At 41.2% G+C, this 20,748-nt stretch overlaps 1 protein-coding gene across 8 annotated transcripts in view; it reads right to left on the minus strand.

Annotated features, from left to right (window-relative positions):
- The window catches only part of DAAM2 (dishevelled associated activator of morphogenesis 2), a 202,678-nt gene that overhangs the window by 17,078 nt on the left and 164,852 nt on the right, over positions 1-20,748 (minus strand). For all 8 annotated transcript variants that reach the window (XM_031504231.3, XM_031504232.3, XM_077781857.2 and 5 more), the window contains 7 exons: positions 17,931-18,037; positions 9,070-9,154; positions 7,448-7,554; positions 6,670-6,758; positions 5,756-5,924; positions 3,852-3,959; positions 2,414-2,474 (listed from right to left, as the gene is read on the minus strand). In XM_031504231.3, coding sequence (XP_031360091.2) covers positions 2,414-2,474; positions 3,852-3,959; positions 5,756-5,924; positions 6,670-6,758; positions 7,448-7,554; positions 9,070-9,154; positions 17,931-18,037 — 726 coding nt within the window. The remainder of the gene's footprint in view (positions 1-2,413; positions 2,475-3,851; positions 3,960-5,755; positions 5,925-6,669; positions 6,759-7,447; positions 7,555-9,069; positions 9,155-17,930; positions 18,038-20,748) is intronic.

Here is a 20,748-nt window from a genome sequence, read left to right on the forward strand (position 1 = left end):
CATCTTGGGATTTGCTCCACACGCTGCTGCTGAATGCCAAGAATTACTTTGTCCATCAACAACCTAAAATGTGACAAGATATATCTTTTGATCTGGTGTGAATTGGAAAGAGAATGTAACCACCACAGGGAAAGACCACAAAGGAGAAAAGGGGCAGGAAAGGCAATGAGGAGGTGGCCAGAGAAAGCCTACAATAAAGAAGTGCTACTTCCCCTGCTTTGCATTACATCCTCTTCCCCACTGGTTTTCCTAACACATCACAAGGGACAGTCCTGGAAGCACTGTTCAGTACATCACTTTGTAGTGAATTTTGTCTATGTTACATTCACTTTGAAATTAACCTTACAAATACAAGAAATGTCACTTCTAAAGCTTCTAAGAATTATGCCTGTTTTTTTCAGCCACTCTTCCATTCCAATTTTGAAGCTTGCTTTAGCTGAAAGTTGCTCCATTCTCTCCTTCCCCCTTTCTCTGGCAAGTGCGTATAACAATTCTGTCATCTTACTCTCTATTGAAAGCTATGGCATTTGTGACTGTTACTCATGAGCAGCATTTTTCAAAGTCAAATCAAGATCAGGTGGTCTGCTCTTCAATTTCAAAAATTCAGTTATTCCCTTCAGAATAATTATCTCAAAATGCAAGAAAACTTTAAACCCACACAAGCAACCAGTATGACTATGTAATCAGCCAGAGAGCAACACCACAGAACAATAAATTCCTCTGAATCTTCTAGAAATGGTCTCTACTAATCCTAGTAGCACAACAGAGGCTGGAACTGGCTCTGGTGGGCTGGGCTGCTGGTTCTCTAGAGGGATGAAATGATTCAGCCATGGTAGTAATTTCCCAAGTGGTGGTTATGATCTTCTTGCTGTGTGAGAGAAGGGTTCTGCTGACAAAGTTCCCTTCCATTACTTATCTGTCCTTCTGGAAGCAGCCTACAAAGGCAACAGCTGCATGAATGACTTGAAAATGAATGCATCTTATTTTTACATAGAAGTGAGCTGCAAATCCAGGAAGCCAAATGGTTCATAGTACCTTTAAGAACATCTGACTGTGAAACTATTTTTAGCTTTCTATTCTTAAGGGGCCTTGAAGAAACACCAGTGACTGAAGCCAAAGCTGTGGTGAGAACACACTGGAATAGAATCAAGAATCACACCTTCCCCTCCTCCCCCTTCCACCTGACAGTGATCTTCTATTGTTACTATAGTGCTGCTTTTTACATGCCAGAAAACCACGAACTGAGCAAGCAGACTGGGAGGTGCTGGCAGCCTCAGAAGAAAAATACCATGGCAGGAAGAAGCCTGAGGCAGGAAGATGGTGATTCAATGGGAAGGAGAGGTTGCCCATGGAACCCGTGGACAGAAAAGAGAAGAAAAGTCAGCTGCCAAGGCAAAAGGACAAATAACCTGATTAAAGAAAGCAAAACAAGATTTAGCTACTCACATTTCAAAGGTGGGGGGGAATTGTCTGTCCCAGCCAAAAACTGGGCCTCTCTTCATGTCATGAACTCCATGTCAGCCTTCCCTTTACAGGTGCTTTTAATTCCCAAACACTGTACTCCATGTATGGAGCAGTATTTCTTCTCATTGCTGCATTCTCCCTTACCCAACAATCCAGAAAAAGGGTTGGGAAAGTTTTTTTTTTTTTTTTTTTTTTCCATAGGAGGATCACTGGTTAATTACACAATGAACTGCTGGCAACAGCCAGACAGCCTGGGGGCTGCTGAAGGGACAAAGATACTTTCCTCTACCCCAGAGGCAAAAGCAAATTCAGGTCATGTGAAAGAAAAATGAACTCATCACTGTCGTGTCTCATGGTGAATGAGGACTGGAGGGTCCTCTGTTAGTTCCTTGTAAATAGGTAATCCTTGCATAGAAATCACCCAATGCATTTTCCAAAATCTAGCTTTCATTAGTAGCAGAAGAAATGCTACCATTGTTGTTTTGCTTGCCAGCTCAACTGCTTCATCTTTAACTAGTTTCTATTCTTCCCTTTGCCTTCCCAAGGAGTGCTTAGGATAGAGGATAGGGTTGCATATAACAGAGCTCTACCTGCTTACTACTACTCCAAGAGCCATGTGAAACACTTGCTCAGCAGCCATCCATCCCTCAGTAAGAAAGAGAATGAATTTTATTTCTTCCTTCAGTCCATGCCATTTTTCAAACTGTCCTTTTACTTTCCAGGTTGAGATCAAACAAGCTTTTCATTAGCCTTAACTCTGCTAAGATCATCAGCAGGAGCTCCACATGAGAAGCTTTTATTTGTTTTTTCTTGGTTAATGCATTCTGGAATGGAATGGAAAGGAATGAAAAAAGAAAAGCCCACTTTATCTTATCATAAAATATATAGTGCCCCTGATTCTGAGAGAGATATTGTAAGCGTGGCACTTTGGAAGCCTTCAGATACTTACAGTTTCAACAGCTTTCAATCCAGTCTTTATGTTGTTGACTTCCTTCTCCAGCTCTACTAGGCTGCACGGGAGACAGAGGCAGAGCAGATGAAACAAAAAGAGCAGTGTTACACAGGGGTACAGGAGCTGTGCAGCAGCACAGACCGCTGGCCCATCACGTCTGGGATGCGGCCCCTGGCACCAGCCACGCCGGACGACTCGGAACCAGGGGAAGGGGATCTGTTGATGCTCTGTGCTACTTTCTGTATGCAAGATGAGCCAACCCTGCTTGCCTGGCTCACACTGAAGACTGGGATTTTTGGGGTATTTTTTTTTCCCTCAGAACATCTGCCCTGCAAGCTGTTCCTCACCCTTCAGTCAGGAGTGTACACCCCATGGCCAGCTCGCAGTGCTATCAGCTGACACACAGCAAGGAGCACACACATCACTGGACTCTCAGATTATCTCTCATATGATTCTTACACCACATAACTACTAAATCCCATTAGCACTACATTTACGTGTGATTTTTTTTTCTCCCTCACAGTTCAAACATTGTTTTTTCCATCTGCACTTCTGCCATATGGTAGTCTGGGCCAGCTTACACTGTAACTGAGCATAGAAATGTACTGTTAATGTTCATACATGCTTCCCTGTTACACTGAATGTCTGCTCATCATATATAAATGTGAGTTTCTTTTTTTTTCTAGGACTTGTGAGCAAAATAAATCTTTAATTCCCAGATAACTTCAGAGTACCTATTTGTGAGTCAGCAGGCCTCCCCTCCAAATATCTGGAGTAGTAGATTACATCTCAAAAACACTCCTAAAGCTTTAATAAATGCCTTTTAAGTGTGAAAATAAATTATTTTTTCATTTTTCTTTCATTAGTTGGACTAGTTCCCTACACAAAGAATCATTTTTGTGTAAATATGATGCATAATATTTTTTGAACAGTGCTTTGAAAAGAGAAAAAAACAGTTTGTATTTTGGGGGATGGCTTCTGTACTTCTGTATTAATTTTTCACAAACACTTCCAGAAGTGGACCATTGACTTTTTGCAGAAAGTATGATGCTTTCCATATTTCTGTGCAAGACTGGTATGTGCAAAAGTTTGAACAATCTTCTTGAAAAAGATTTACTGTAGCCTCTGTGCCTAATTGACCCTTAGAACAAACCTGCAATTACCCAGAAAAAATAGTACCCTTAGATGGACAACCATAAAATATGGTGAGTGACTCACAAACAACAGCCAGCCTAGTTAGAATGTCTGATTCAGAAATAAAGTAAATGCAGGAACATCTAAGTAAAGCTATCAATTCAGTTATCTACAACAAAGGCATTACAACTGTAAGGCTGGCCATGGGTTTAGAAGGCAGAAGTGAAAAAGAATTATGATAACTAAGTTAACAAAAATTGCTGGGAACTCCAGCTCTGAGAAGTAATAGCACTGGACTTACTTGACTTTTGCTGCTTCTGGAAGATGCTGCAACTCAGATTGGATATCTAGGATATCTGGATAATTCTTTTCAAAGATCATAATAAGGTAGTGCAAGAGCGTAATGTTCCTAAAGAAAACAAAATAAAAACAAAAGGTAGAAATGAAAAGGAAGATGGTCACGAGAAGGAAAAGATGGTGAAAGGATTGTGACAAACCAGTGGAAAATATTTGGGTAGGAAATGTACTTGTTTGAACAAAATAAACAATGTATCAGCAGTTAGCAGCTGTGCTACTGAAAGAAAAGTGCAAACGATTGAAATGGATTAGTCCTTTATGAACCATCCTTCCTAAAACCTCAAGCACTATAATGTATCCTAATTCATTCTGAGAACACCAGCATGCTTCCATCCATGTGTGTAGATGGTGAAACAGAACAGAAAATTGCATAACACAGTATAATATTTGTCACCAGATACTTACAGAGAATAAACAACTAATAGTACTAAAGGGACATTAACTTTTAAGGGAGAAGCAAGTTGTCCTCAGAGGCAATGTGGGGAAAAAAACCCAGAGCTGACTAAGAAGAGAAAAAAGTTTTTGAATATTGGAAAAGCTGCAAAGAAAACTACTGCAGTAATGAAACAGCTGAGCTTAGGTGCAGTGGTCAAGCTCACTAAACCAATGGCAGCCCAAATAGGAGCAGAGAGAGCTGAGATGTACAAAGGATGCAGGAGAGGGTTTAAGGAAATTTGTAAAGTAAACAAGGAATTCTGCATGTAAAGAGAGCAGACAGCCATAACAGCTACTTTAGGTAGGTGTTATGTGGTTAAACAACAGGGAAGATAGCAGATGGCTGCTGCTTCACTCAGACTGGAGCCTGGGAGCTGGGAACTGGTGAGGGAACAGAATCTGCATAGGACATTTAATATATGGAAAAATTAAGCCAAGCTACATTAAGGCAAAAATGAGTTCAACATTAGCTATACAACTGTTAGCCTTGTAATACAGAAAAGGACATTTTGGTAGTCAGAACAGTACTCTGTTAGTTCAAACTCTACTAGGTAGGGATGAATTTCTTATGACATTTTACTGGCATCATTCATTCTGTCATAGCCTGAAGTAATTTAACCACAGCTATGGTCTCAGCAGGTTTTAAAATTCACGGAAGGTGCAAGTTACTAAGAACCTGCAAGGTTCTTATTCCAGGGAGCGTCCTTTCTCCAAGGAAAACCTTAGTGCTGCTGGAGTCCAAAAGTCATATTCTCTGCCCAGTCTCAGCTGGATTCATTTCCAGAACCAGTATGGGGATATGGGGCAAAACATAGAGTGACTATAAAGACCTGAAGTCTGTGTCAATGAACAATAAGCTCCACATTCCCAAACCAGCTGTTTTCCTTATCTGCCCTAGATACAACCAGGATCAGTCTCTCTGAGTTATGCCTTGTGGTTTCATTAGTGGTATACATAGAGAAAACGTTCGTGACAGTCCTGCACCAGAAACATACACCATGTTTCACAGGAGACATAAAATTGTGCTCAGATTTTTTTTTTTTGTTTGTTTTTTTGAAAAACCATGGCCATAAAACTTTGGTAGAAAGAGAAAATTCCATAGAAATCCTCCCCCTCCCCAGACTTATTTCAGTTTTTGTGAAATGCATTTTGTCATCTATGCATAAGGTTGCAGAAATGCAATCCAACATCATATGTACATTATCCAGAGAAACAGCAGAATTTGGTTGCTGTCTTAACAACTGGTCTTAAATGCTGTAGAATCTTTAAGAGTGAAAAGCACTACTTAAATGTCAAATAAGACATGATTTTCCATTGTCTACAGAGCAAAAACCAAACAAAAACCCATTTTCAGTACTATGCTAAGAGATGCAGCAGCACAGTAACTGATGTATTTATGGTCTTTTACCCCACCTGTCTATGCTGGATTTGGTGTCCGCAATTTTGTTCAGGCTGGAGACTTTGAAGCCATAAGCACTTCCCCTTTGGCCCTTGTTCATGTAATTCCCAAAGGCAAGAACTACCTCCAAGAGCTGCCTCAAACGCTTGCTTCGGATGAGTTCTTTGGATGCCAGAAGAATGGCTTAAAGAGAGCAAAAAAAAAGAACAAGTTATTGCACAGTGGCTGTTTTTAACATGCTTGGGCCATAATTTGAAACACCCTGAATGGCATTTGCACAACTGCTGCAACACTGCGTGTGTACTGTCTTTCCTGCACCCCCAGAATGGGGACAACTGGAAGGAAAATGCACTACATTGAACTTGTAGGAAGCTCCTCTGAACATAGGACCAAGGCTGTTCTCCTGTTACCTCACACTCTAAAAGCACAGCCAGTGAGAACAGAGGGAAGGCTAGAGCTCTTCTGAAAATGTAGAGTAGAATACACTCCTTCTCTGCAATAACCATGGATGTGGTACAGAAACCACAGACCGCCCCTGCTTCTAAATTACACATTCCCAGAGCATCAGTGCCCTGAAATATCCATTCATGTGCCATTTAAAGAGGGAAGGTGCAAGGATTTGAGGGTGAGAAGGAAAGGCTGACCTGCGTAGAAAGGCCATGAAAGTTTTTGGCAGCACAGCAAGACAGCACGCTGTCACATTTGTCAGGTCACATTTAGAGTGTAGCAATCATGGAACAGACTTTATTACATCAATGGGTGAAAGAAGAGTGTCAGACAGAACTAATTTCTTAGGATATGACATGCCTTGGGCTTGATGGCTCTACAAATATAGCATGCGTGTAAGAGCACCTCCTTTGAAGACCAGCCTCTTTTGACCTTCCCCACCCCTCTGCCCAACTCTTAGCAAAAGTTTTATTAACCATACCTTCCACTTTTGGTTTTGCTTCTGCCAGCCTCTCTGGAAACTTCTTCTTAAAGAATAATGCTTGCAGCCGCTGCTGGTAGTGGTCAATCCTGCATGAAGGGCAGAGGAGAGCCAACATTGAGAAGGAACTCTTGAAGCCCAGGGTCAGTATGCTCCCCACATCATCTCATGGTTGGATATTCAGTACCATGAAGCCAAGGCATGGGATTATGGACATAATTCAAATATATCAACCTTGTTGTGAAAATGGTGGACCTCAAGTTGTGTTTTGGTCTCAACTGAAAAGGAGCTAGAAGAATTCCCAATATATTCAAAATATGAGTCATGGGAGATGCCAGCTGCACCTCCATTAGCAGAACAAAATGTTAATCCCCATCAGGTGTGTAGCAAAGCTGCAACAAGAAAGAGGGTCAGAGGATGAGGAGATGAGATAGCTAAACATAACAAGGGATCTATATTAAATCCTGACCCTTGGCTATACTACACCTGACACTTTTATCTGCATTCCTCTTTGTGCAGAAATTTAGGCAGAGGAAGCAGATTTCTGCTTGTTGTCAGGGCACAGGCCCTTATGCACAGAGAGTGCTTCTTGTCAATAAAGTTTGTATCGTGAACGGAAATATTTGTAACATTCACAGGCTTCTGGCAAACACAGGGTATAATGCTGGCCCACGGTCTTGCACATTCCCTCGCAGTGCCAGATGATCCATTTTCAGCAACAATTACAGCTGCTTCCAAGCAGTCCTGCATGCACTCTCCCATAATGTACCAAACAGACCTGCTCATTTCGAAGAGGAAACGATCTGCCCGGGCCATGCGCTCGATTTCGTGTTTGTGCTCCTCCAACAGGTCCGTATCGCTCTTTTCAGGAACAAACTTCAGTAGCTAGAGTGAGAGACACAAACCAAACACTGAGATGTGAGATCCAAGGAAAATGAGAGGGGGACAGAGGAGCACAAACAAACCCTGGTGGAGAGAGAGCCCTCAGATTTCTCTGCTACCACTGGGAAGCATTACATTGCCTCAGCCGTGTGACCATAACTTCAAAAAAGTGCAGCTGTGTCTACAAAACTGACCTCTTCTAAACCTTTGCTTGCTGTTCTGTCTTTATCCTTCACTGACCCCATTAAGATTAATTTTTAATTCTATGGGGAATTTCCCATTTCAAAATCCTAAAGGCCAAGTGCTACTGCAACTTACCCAAGGGGAAGTACAGAGAGAACTTGATTCCCACAGCACTACTTGGGAGTTTGGATTGGTGCAAATAAGAGCAGGATGTGTCCTAAACAAAGTGAAGTACCCATCATACCCAGAGTACACACAAAGCCTCATCTATCTCTCTCGGGTATGCCCTACGCTGCTGAAACAATAAACAATAACCAAACAACTGGATATGTGTCTGACACTGGCTCATATTCATATGCTGACCTTAAAAGCTCATACTTGGACAGCTTTTTGACAGAACTGGTGGTAGCTGTGCTTTAGTATGGTTATAAATACTGCCCTGCACACAGCCTCAGCTCACACCCAAAAAATCTGCTCACAAGGCATATGAAGCACTCTGCTTTTTACCCCTTGCTTTACTTTATTGCACTCTGCAAGTATGTGATATTTGAAGGTGTGGAGCATCAGAAGCTTGCAGTGACTTCTGGAGCAGCTGTGGTCATTCAGATAATATGACAAGTAGGCTATAAATTTCCAAAATGGAAAAGCATTTTGTGCATGATTAAACACTGTGACTACCCAGAAAGAAGGAATCACATTTATTAGACAGTTCATAATTATAATGTTTTGCACACTTCTAAAGAAGTTTATCACATGTCTCTTGGTAAAAGCATCATCTGTCACCTTCCATAAAGGAAAATTGGGCAATGGTGGTGTAATTGTGGGGTTTTTTCCTCACAAGTTATACAGTCAACCAGGTCCTGGGGATGGAAGTCCCTGGCTCCACTTCTAATGTTCCTGTGAGATCCCTTCTAGTCCTGGCTCTAACCATTGTTTTATGTGGTCTAGTTCCTGGCCACTTCCCAATAGAAAATGCAAGTAAAGAAGGGAGATGAATAAAAAGAAAAAAGAAAATGAAAACAACAGCAACAATAAATAATCAGCAGGAAAAAGCAGAGATGGGAAAAGATATGGAAAAGAGAGGACATAAAAATAAACCTCATACCACCTGTAATCATGCAAAATTTACACCAAGAAAAGACAGTTACATGACAGAGGTATACCAAACAACACTGGGAAAAATACTTTTCTCAAACTCTCATGTGCAGCTCCACTGACAGGACAGGGCCAAGTTCTCACCTGCAGAAAAACCAGCAGTACCAGTACAGACATGTACTTAAGAAAAGGCAGTGAAGGTTCTAAAAATAAGTTGTATCTGACTTTAATCTTTCTCACCTGCTCAAGCATATCTTTTGCTAGGTCTTCTTGTTCATCCATCTTCAAGATTGCTTGTCTGATTTCTTCATTAGACAGCTTCAACCTTTCAAAAGTATCAACATTGAGCCATTAGTGCAAAGCTTAAGTGACTGACAATTCAGAAAGTAGGAAGCCTGAAATGCTGCAAACAGGCATGAAGCAACCACAGTAAGCTCTGCTGTGAAGTTGCTATTCTAGAATATTCAGTAGGAAGAATCAATCAGCTCTAAAGACAAGGGTTTTATGGATAATATATTTTTATCCTCTTCAGTTCATCAAACACACATCAAAAATTAGATGGTGATTAATAACAATCAAGTCCTCCTAGATAAAAAGTACTTCCAAGTTCCCCCATACCGGATACCTCCCTCATTAAGTTCTTTTGCTATAGTAAAACCCTTCATGCCCATGTGACTTCTGACTGCGAGCTCATGCAACACCCTGACTTGTGAATATTAAAGCATCTCCCAGAGTAACAAATAATGGGACTGAAAACTCCCTTACTGAGAAAGGACTTTCTTGCAAGAAAACTGCTTATGCCAGATAAACTCACTCTGTCAGCAATGACAGATGACAAGGGAACAGACAACATCTGTGAATCTATGTTTCATATTGTGAAACAAGCTCTGAAAACAAGAGCTTTTTAATGTTATCTGAGGTACTGAGATTACACTCTCCTTACCACCTACTTCTGTCAATCTGTGTACAATGAGTAGGAGTCATCAGCTACAACTGAACACAGAATCAATAAAGAAAAGAAGCCTCAAGGTCTCCACTCAAAATCCAGGACAGATTAGGAGTGGTCAAAATTTGTCACTGCCAAGATGTTGCCTGATGGATACCTGAAATGAACTTGGTGATTCTCAGATCAGATGTCAACAAAGAAATGAACCAATTCCAACCCATAATACTCAGTCATTTCAGGAAAGTAGGGAATATTGAAGTGAGCCATAAAGGAAAGCTATCCACAAGAAAGTCTCAGTTTTGAGACTGAAACAGAGTCTAAAAAGAAATACTTGAAGAGTGAAGTCTACAGTCTCAATGGACGTTCTACTATCATTATCATTAATTAACAGTAGAAACAGAAAATGCAAATATAAATAAGAGACAGGCTGATGCATGAAGCAAAATATTTTAGTCTTAGTGCTAAGAAGTTCCATGTTGAAATTTCATATCGCCATTGGCATTTGGATAGAATCATATTTTTTGAAAAATATGGTAAAAGCAAAAGAAAAAAGCTTTATTTTTACAGACAGGAAATATTAATAAATATAAGAAACTTAAAATATTTTAATATTACCCAATATAACCAACAGCTGGAAACTAAAACATGAATCAATAGGTATTTGAGACCTTGTAAGTATTACATCTCTGAACTAACTGCTAATTGAATTGTGTTCCAAGTTGGTCATCATGTCATCTTTCCACAAGGTCTGATACCAGAAAACTGATACCAGCTAAGCAAGATAAAAGCTTCATAATTGCACCATGCTCAGATGAGATATAAGGATTAACAGTTTTACAATTAAAAGGTTGGAAACTTTTTACTTCAGGTCATTAGTTTGACACTGGATGAAAACAGCAAACTTAAGTACATGAGGTTCTGCATAAAGCTCTACAGCCTCAATCAGAAAATGGAAGGGTTACTTTTGGCTTAAATAGTGAAGTCCATGGCTGTGTGGCTCTGAACTGATCAAACACTGTGACCAGAGAAGGGCTGAAACTGGTGGCCCTGGGCCTGGTCCCTAGGAGACACATACAGACATGACCAAAGAATTCAGAGTCTGAAGTTTTTAAAGTGCTACATTTTGTTAATTATTTTTTTCTTTACAGAGCACCTTTGCATTTTCCAGAATCTGAAATCTGCAGATTAGGCTTAATTTGTAACACAGGAACAGTCTGTGAGAGGGAATGAAACAAAGCAGCCCATTTACACCAGAGTGGAGGGGTTTTGTTGCTACTTTCACAGAGTTTACAAAGAATAAGTGTGCATTTCATGTATTTTCCATGCAAACTACTGGAGCAGTTACTCACTGATCACCCATTACACAGTGGAAGTACCTCTGTGTGTGTTTGGGGATGCAGCAAACAGGACCAAATAAAAAGGTTTGAGGTACATCAACACAAGGGTGTTGCATATATTACCCATATATTACCACTGATCTTACTGTCCTGTCCAGGAGCCCAGGGATTCCAAGGATTCTGTTTGCTGCCATTCATCAGCCTTAAATACACTTGAAAACATCTTCTGTTCAAAAATAATTGAGAGCCCCAAGGACAGAGAGTTATACAAACACTTTGATTTCTTGGATGACTCTGTGCCCCGCCAGCCATCAGCAGAAAAACATCTGGTTTGAATGGTTTAGCCCACAGTAGAGAAAAGCAGAAAGCTTGCCAGTTCCCTGCTGAGAAGCAGTTTAACTTGGTCACTTACAGGACTGCAATGGGGTCATGGTGCCTGCAGGTGTGCATCCTAGATTATTACCAATCTAATTACTAGTATGGAAGGATTTACAGCAGAACAATCTTACTCTTCCAAAACGGGCTCGTTCTTCTGGGACAGGATGCCTTTCAAAAGCAACAATGACACAAAACACAGATCTTCCAATTTACAAACTGAATAACCAGCCAAAGAATTGTTAATCAAGTGACTCTTCTTGTATTTTCAAAACTCATGCCCAGCCATGTAGCAAATCTTAAAGATGGCCAGCAGTAATGTGAAACAGATGTGCTGCTTTTAAACAGAAGCAGGTGAACTGATTAAAGAAGAACCTAAAGCAGATGCGTAAAATCTTTCCATTTAAAACTGAAAAGAGGCATCCCTCAGAGCCTAAAACTCATATGAGAGAGACAGCAAAATTAAAGTGGAATTATGGCCCAAAAATTTCCACTGAAGAAATTACATTTTGGTATCTATTGGAAAGCTGCAATGACTTTCTTACAAGCTTTGCAGATCCAGGCACTCTTCCTCCAGCTGCTGGAGGTAACTCAATTTGGAACAGCATACAATTCAAGCTGTAGTCCCTCTGCCTTATACTGCTTGCAGTCATGTATCTTGGAATCACGACACAGGAAGTAAATGTGACCAGAACAAAATGCAGTGCCCCTTTCCTCAGCTGCAGCACATTCATTCATAGCACAGATACTGCCTGTTTTTGTTCAGCAGGAGCCTGACACTGGCCAGATGAGGAAGGAAAAGGATCTTTACCCAGAGCACTCCCTCCTCCTTCCCTCACCCATACATCTGGTGGCAGTATATGGAAGTCTAACTGCTTGAGTCATCTTCAAGCAATGTTAAAGCTCAACAAGTACCAAATAACTTCTGATATGGTACTTAGCCTGCCTCCCTCTATCCCCTCCGGCGTCATAAATAATCTCTATTGACTCTGCAGAGTAATTCATCACTAATCTCCCCAGGACACCTCGACTGATTTAACACCAGCTTCACTTGCAGACATCAAGTGGTTTATTGTTTCGTCCTCTTGGAGAATGCTGGCAGCCTGACTCGGAACATGCCTGGGAGACATGTTGCAGTTTTACATCAACTTCCCTTACAGACACCCAGTGCTCGCTCATTTTTTCTCCTTAAATATACCCATTGATTTAACTCACTGTAACCTCCCCCCTCTGTTTCTCCCTCCCATGAATCAAAGCAAAATGCTTGTCACTCATTAGCCATCTCCCTCTCCAAGGAAAAAGTGAGTTACATCATGGGCTTGTTCCTTGGCTCTTTCCTAGCTTTTGAGAAGGAGGCTTACTTTCCCACTAACAGAGAAATGGAGTTATGTTGCAGCTATGTTAAGTTCCCATACCACAGGGATCACAGACCCACTGTTCCTTTTACCTTGGAGAAGAGGATTGATTATCATGTATCAAGGACATTTTATACCTCCTACCAAACTACAGTGCTGCCAACAGCTGCCCACAGTAGTAGCTGTGACAGTGACAGGCACCGATTGACACTTAGCTATGTCCTAAGGCCAGTTAGCACAGCTCACCCAAATCTTAGCTTTTAGTGACTGCAGAATACTCCATCTCCACAAAGTCATTTCCCACAGGCTACTACTTAATTCACGCCCAAACTTTGTGACTGAGGCACAAGCCTTCTCTAACTCCTGAGCTCTCCTAAGGTTCTGTACAGCTCCCAAACTGCAAGCTTTTCAAATATCTACATTTTGGGAATACTAATTGTCACTACCCCATAAAGGCCTCCTCTCAGAAGCAGCATTCAGGAGGCAGGCTGTTCTAACTGCACATTCAGCCAGAAGACAGAAAGATGCAACCACTCTTTCCACATCCTCTTATCTCAGTTGCCCACTCATCTATTAGTGAAGACAACAGTGTTTTATCCTTTGTGGCACAACAGCTGGGACATTTTACTAGGTACATCTTACACCATTATACCAACGTATTAGGGGAAAAATATCCACCAGTGCATTTCAGAACAGCACTATGAAAGTATTCTGGCAAATATAGAAAAAAACAGGCTTTTTTTTGTTGTTCTCCTTCAGCAAAAGCTTATGAGTAAACAAGCAACATTGCATTCAAATACTCTCAATTACCTTCCAAGAAGGATCTGGAGCTATCTTTCTGAGCCAAGAGGAGTAAAGCAGGACCAAATATGGGAATCCCCAAATTACCATGAGATATCGATGAGGCAGTGGTTCATCTTTTATCACAACCCTACCTTTAGGTTCCTAGTTGTGATCTCAGACAGGATGGCACTAACATGTTCAGTCTGCCTTGGAGTATGGACTCAGTATAGCAGGTAAAGCCATTTGTTGTGGACCTTTATTTAAAGCAAAAAAATCACTCCAGGAACCCAGCAGGCACTGGTTACTGCCCAGTGTTTTTCAATACAGCACACTGAGAACAGGATGCTGAGTCCAATCAGCTCTTTCTATATCAAGATATGATCTGTACCCCAGAATTCTGATTCATACTTCATCTGCTTGAAATTTACCTTAAAACAAGGGTGAACACTGAATTGTCACATGGCAGAAAGACACACAGGGACTGGGGCAGTGCAAAGAGACTGACATTGGCTGAATAGCTTGTCCCCTTAATGTCTCAACTGAAAGAGTTTAAAAGCACTGAGGAGGCACAGTGATGTGAGAAAAATAGTTTATCTCTTTTGTAATCTCATTGGAAATTCTGCCCAAGCCTTTTTTCTTCTCCCTGACTGATGTTTGAATTGACAAAGCCACAAACATTTAATAAACCTGCCTGCTAGTGCCTGTCTAATGTCACATTCACATTTAAAACTATTCTTGTGTAGTCAGATTCTGCTTTCTGCTACTACTGGTTTTATGACATTTTGCCAGCACTCCTACCATTTCTACCCTCTTGAGAAGGCTGCTGCTGACTCACTGAGCTACAGAAATAACAAACTCATCACATTATTCAGAACAACACTGACAATTATTTTGCTGGATTTCATGCAAAATAACGTGCATAAAGAAGTTCCGTAAGTATACATTCGGCCTTCTTCCAAGCAAGATGTCTCAAATAACTGAATCTCTCCAGAGCATTTCTCAGGGCAAGACAGTGAACAATACATATCTTGGGCATATTCTGCAAGAACATTTAAAGAAAGGGCACTGCAAAAACAGAGCAGTAAACATAATATCAATTACTTAAAGGTAATGAAGGCAGGGAGAAGCCATAGTAGTGAAAGATCAGAGAAATTTCCAGCTGCTAGGTGAAAGCAGGGAAACACGGGCATCTGGGATGACTCTTCCAGACCACACAAGTCTGACAACAGAACCCCAGCCGGAGAAAACTCAAGACATCAGGAAATTCATGGGAGATAGCAGATTTCCAGTGTGACATAAGCAACTGCATGTTTGAAACACCATTAAGAAAGCTAAATTTGAAGTTGGTGGGTGCCTGAACTCACTACAAACAGATGGTTCCATGTCCTGGTTGAACTATGGCCTACTGGAAGTACTGTGAGAGAAACTCATCTTATGCTTTTTTAAGCCTTTGAAGATGGCCTGTGGAACACAGCTTCAGTTTAGATCCATCAGACTCTATTAAACAGAGACAATTTAATCCTTTCTTTGCGGGAAAAGTGAAAGATGCTACTATTAAGTAGTTGAAAGAGATATCTTTGTATGGAAATAAAGATGAGATTGGGGAGGAAGGTTTATGAATTTGTTAGATGTCAGCAAAAATCAACTAGCAATTCAATTTTCATCTCTTTTCAACCTACCATGCAGCAGTCTCTCTGCAAAAGAAAGCAAGAGACATCTATTTCTCACTCTTGATAGGTTTTGGCTTGTTGGACCATATGAAATATGAGCTCTGCCTGACCCCTTCTAACACAGTGTTAGTAAAACAAAAACATTTGAGTAGGGGAGGGAAAGAAAACCCAACCCATGCAGCTATTTTACTTTAAAGGACATGATGGTTTAGTGTAAACAAAGGGGGAATAAACTACAGGGATATGTGCACATTAAGAGTCAATTAGAAACAGCTGTTGGCAGATACTGTGGCAACCTGAAATCTGGGGCTGCAGCTGGGTTGCCCAAACTCCTTTTGTTTGTCACCAGTTTTAAATCCCCTCTCACTGCATGTGTGTGCACATTCCCGTGCACGTGTATGAGGCGTGCTGTAGGAGCAGCAAGTGCATGGCAGCAATGCAGTGCAGGGATGATTTGGCTGTGTCCCTTCTTCAGGGTCTAACCTCAAGGAGGAAGACATGGTAATGAAAAAACCTGCAAAGGGGTTATAAAGCCCTTTCAACTATTGTCTGAAGCCATTCCTCCCAATTTCTGTCTTTAATATTAGAACCATACTTTTTGCACGAACTGCAAAAGAAGAGGCAAGAATGTAAAGGTGTTATTTTAGCTCCCAAAGGTTTTTGCTTTTCTGGTTGCATTTAGAAGAGAAGTTTGGGGAGGAATACCAATCCTGGGCCAACCTGAACAATATTTCTGATATTCTGGGTGTAACATTATCTGTTACAAACATTAGATTATCGAAGCCAGTGGGATAGCCCTGGCAGGTGGTGTTTCCAATTCCACAGCAGCACAGTTAACAGAGCACAGTGCAAACCTGCAGGCTCCATAGGGACACCGCAGTCTCCAAATCTCTATCCTCCATCTGAGACCTGCTAACAATAAGAGCAGGATGTTTCCTAGTGAAGAAGCTGACAGTCACAAAACACAGTTTTTCACCTCTGGTTTGAGTCCAGACATGCAGTTCAAGGTGCACTAACATCATGGCATGCCTGGAGTGAACACATGCCATGTACCTTGAAGTGCAAGGTTGACGCTTCAATGACCCTGCTGCTGCAGGCAGCAAAAAGAAAGACAAAACACAGAAAATGTCCCTTCTCTCTTTCTGTATGGAGAGGATTCATCTCAGATAAGATTGCCCTGACTTGCACAGCAGAGGAGGTGAATGTTGAAAAATATCCATTGCTGCTGTCCGCATTTGTTTTGGAGACAGAAGACTTTTACAAATAAATATCTAGTGCTATTCCAAGTCATGAACCACCTTCCTGGATCCTCCTTGGCCCAGCCAACTGAACACATGATGTTACCACTTCCAGGAAATGTTCCACCTGTTTACAGAGTTAATCTGAACCCCAGACACAATTCAATAGGCCCATCAAACAGCATGAAAATCCTGGTGCCCTTATTCTTCCCCATCCCTCTGCCCCAGCCTCAACCAGCTGCCAACACCAGCAAAGACATGTGTTGGCAACTGCTGCAGAGAGAGAAATGTAAGCCTTTTCTCAGTGAAGGTTTGGATAGTGGGAGTCCTGCTGACATGCAGGCTAATGCCACATAATGAGAGCCTCCACAGTTTTCACTAGCAAGGGAAAGAACTCACTCCATTCCTGGTTGTCTGGCTGCAACCTTGCTTTAACTATTAGCTTGCTAGAGCAGATAAGCCTCACATCCGTATTTTCTACAGTCCAATGAAACACTTTTGCCACTCAGCACTGTCACAGTTTTGTCAGGTTTTGTCTCCAGCCTTGCTGCCCTTGCTCTGGTAGGAAAGACAACTTTCTCAGTTTGAACAGTGTCTGCACAAATCTGATAGTGACAGACCTCAAACCCAGCAGTCATGTTTGTAGAAAGACATGAAAAAACATAGAGGGCCCTGATGTCACTTCATTTGAATGCTTTAGTCATTTCAGGAATACACAAAGGCAACTCTTGGCTTCAAAAACTTAATTTACAAATAGAAGACTTAATTCTTCAAGGAATATTCTGGTTTGGAAGGGACCCACAGGGATCATTGAGTCCAACTCCTTAGTAATTGGCCCATACAGGGATTTAAACCACAACCTTGATGTTATTAGCACCATGCTCTAACCAGCTGAGCTCATCTCAGGGTCTTGAATACAAATGCCTGTGTTTACCACTGTCTTCACCACAAGTCAAAAATGAACATCACACTCAGCTCTGCTGTATTCCAGGGAGATGATCAGAGAGCAATATTTAGAAAGAAACACAGAGAACAAAGACAAATGACAGACACAGAACATGGGGGACACATTACTTAGAGTGAAGTGCAAGAACTGCCAAAGAGCTGCTTTCATCTACCAATGAGTATTGATCATTTTCTGATGAGTCTTCAGATAGAAGCTGATGACCACCTGTTTGACACACAAAACGTGTGTGTGTGGATATTTTTATTAAGTGAGACAACATGTATGAGAAACATGCTTTTATGACACTGTAAGAGAGGTTTATCTGAGGCTGTGCAAGTAATAACAGCAGCTCTAGTTGGGAAAAGAAACACATCCATTTGTTTAATTTCATCCCCTCTTGCCTCTGCATTGATCACGGCACACCCTGTGAGCTAAGGCTTAGCACACTTACTTGGAAAGGAGAATGACACAATTCTGGGCCCTCCGGCCATCAATCACGGAGAGCTCTTTCACCTTTCGTGTGGAGAGGTAAAGGTCTTCTGTTGAGCCCATCTCTTTCTGCATGTATTGCAAAAGGGAGGGAAAACAATCAGGATTATGCTTCTCACTCCAGACTGATAGCTCAGTGTAATGGACAAACCCATCCCAACCTAGAAAAATCCACCCCCGTGATAAGAAAAGGAGACAAAGGCAGAAAGCATGGGAGTAGATCCTGTGTTACTAGACAAACAGAAATCCTTCGTTAACATCTTAGAAACTCATCTTTGATCCCAAATACTGGACCTGATTCTGACCGATTGGACTTGCTCTACCATTACGTTATGTTAGTGTGAAAAATGGACACATATATGATGAAGTTCACTGGTGTCACAGCATATCCTTGAGCAGATGCCTCCTCCAGGGGTTACACAGCATTCTTAAAAGGCTGCAGTACAAAAAATAAAACCCCTTCTCTTATGTCTTATGGCTGCCATTGGACCTGACCAATCCATCCATGAGAAATGCAAACAGTAGGGTATGATGGTGTTTATCTTACTAAATATATCTTACTAAATGGTAAAAATCTACTTTGAAACTATCTTCTCTTTTAAAAACTAATTCATACATTTAATCACACAGAAATCACCCTTTTGCAAAGTTGTCTGTATAACCTCACTGTCATACTCATCACCTGAAAAAAAAAAAATGAAAATCCAGTCCATTCATCATAACACACAGATAAAATATTTGCAAACTCAGTCTGACCATCCAGTTTTTATTTTCCCAGCTCACTGTTGCAGGAACCATTCAAAAAATGCCTTTTCATGTCATCCATATCTGATCTCTGTCCATGGAAAAGAGTTTTCAATCTTACAGGATGAATTACAAGCTCTGAGTGTTTGATATAAGTAATAATTAAGTGTGGCATGGGTGCAAAAGTAAAATTTTAGGATTCCAGATTAGAGGTCCAAAGGGGACAAGATGGAGGAAATTGGGTGTGTCTTGTCCTTTTTCTCTTTCTTCATGCCCTCCATGTCTCACTGTGGTGTTGGCATTTTTCTGTTGGTTTAGGCTGGGGACACACTGTCCAACGTAGGTGACAGATATTAGCACGTTATTGTAAATCCAGCCCAGGGAGTTTCTGGTATTTAATGTTTGTAACATCCCACTGAGGGCAGAGCCCCACACGCTGCCCTGCAGGACAGAGCTGGGCAGGGCAGCAGAACATGTTAGAGATAAACAGAATAAACAACCTTGGAACCAGCACAGACCAATTATGGCTTCTGCTTTGGCAGCGGGGCTGAAAGAGACTTTCTACAATTTCAGAATCAACGATACCACAGATTCCGACAAGTGTAAATCAGAGGTTCATACTGCTAGTTGTCATTTCAGTTGTTGTTAGAGTCAGCTACCAATCTGTGCTGCTCCTGGATATACAAAGGATTCATGCAGCCACATCCAGAAGTGTTTCAGCGAGCCACCACCAATAGAAAGTGACATTTTTAAGCAGGTACAATGCACCAGCTGAAGACATGCACTCAGTAAATTCTTCTAGATGCGCCCAAAGCATTTAGCTTGGCAAAAAAAAAAATTGCAATGTTACTCAATATATCAAATAATGTTTCCAAAAAAGGCAAAAATGTCATTGGATAAATTTATTATTTCTGAGAGAATAAGCAACAATACCAAAAAGAGGAGTGTCCCCATTATAATCTGGCATGTAGAAATTTGAAAGTTTTTTACATTTGCTCAGTTTGTGGGCAGGAAGACAGGGGAATATGGAGATGGGCAGCTGTTGAATGGACGAAAGCTACTTGCTGGTTTGTGCTCTTGGTTTAAAAGCGTCACTGTTCATCACTAGCTAATATTTGCAGACAAGGACACCTGGATAGTGACAACCAGCACCCATCCCAAAAGAAAAAAAGTTTTGGCCTTGGCTATGTATGGGAGGTGAGGGTTTAGCCAGCTTTCTTTAAAGCCATCCAGCAGAATTGATATAACAGCATCCATGCCATTTCCAATTCCCCAACCCACAGGGCTCAACACAAATGAATAACTTGAACTATTCAGACATGACCCACTCCTTGGTCATAAGGGCTAGACTCATCTAAAAATATATCTTCTTCAACTCATATTGAGGAGAGAGGTATTTATAGCTACTTGGAGTCGTGTGTAAGCAAAAGCAGATGAAGCTTCAGGTTTTACCAAAGCCAGATTCCAAGCTTAATTCAAGGAAAACAGATTGCATATGGACTACCCATAGTTTCTCAGACACAGAAAAAGAGGAGCAAGGAGGCAGTGGCAACTAGCTTTTGTAAGAGAGCCCAAGCCCTGAATGAAAGAACAGCTGGAGTTTGTGTCAGCCTGACAGACAAGATGACTTAAGTTCTATGCTATCATCCTTTACTGACTTCTCACCTGGGATAACATCATGTTATGTGCTACAAAGAGTATTTCAGATTTGATATTTTAGTTGCAAATTCAGAACTCAGGTGAAATTTCAGTAATGAAATGACTATGCATGTAGAATATGTTCATCACCTTGGTACCTTGCTTCAAATACAACTTTATTTTGATTAGCTGAAGACCCGTACCATGGCAGCACCCTAGTTTCTGGCAATTATCAATACTTCAGAGAACTACATCTACCATATTGATTTGTTTTGATATGGCACCATGTTAACCTCCCCAGCATGGCAAAAGCTGTGACTAGACTTCCCAAATACAGTTCCCTGTATGGAAACTTCACTTCTCCATGGTGAGAACTAATTTCTTCTGAAACCACCACA

This window comes from Lonchura striata, chromosome 3 (assembly GCF_050655825.1).
Source record: "Lonchura striata isolate lonStrDom1 chromosome 3, ASM5065582v1, whole genome shotgun sequence".
In the NCBI taxonomy this organism is placed as follows: domain Eukaryota; kingdom Metazoa; phylum Chordata; class Aves; order Passeriformes; family Estrildidae; genus Lonchura; species Lonchura striata.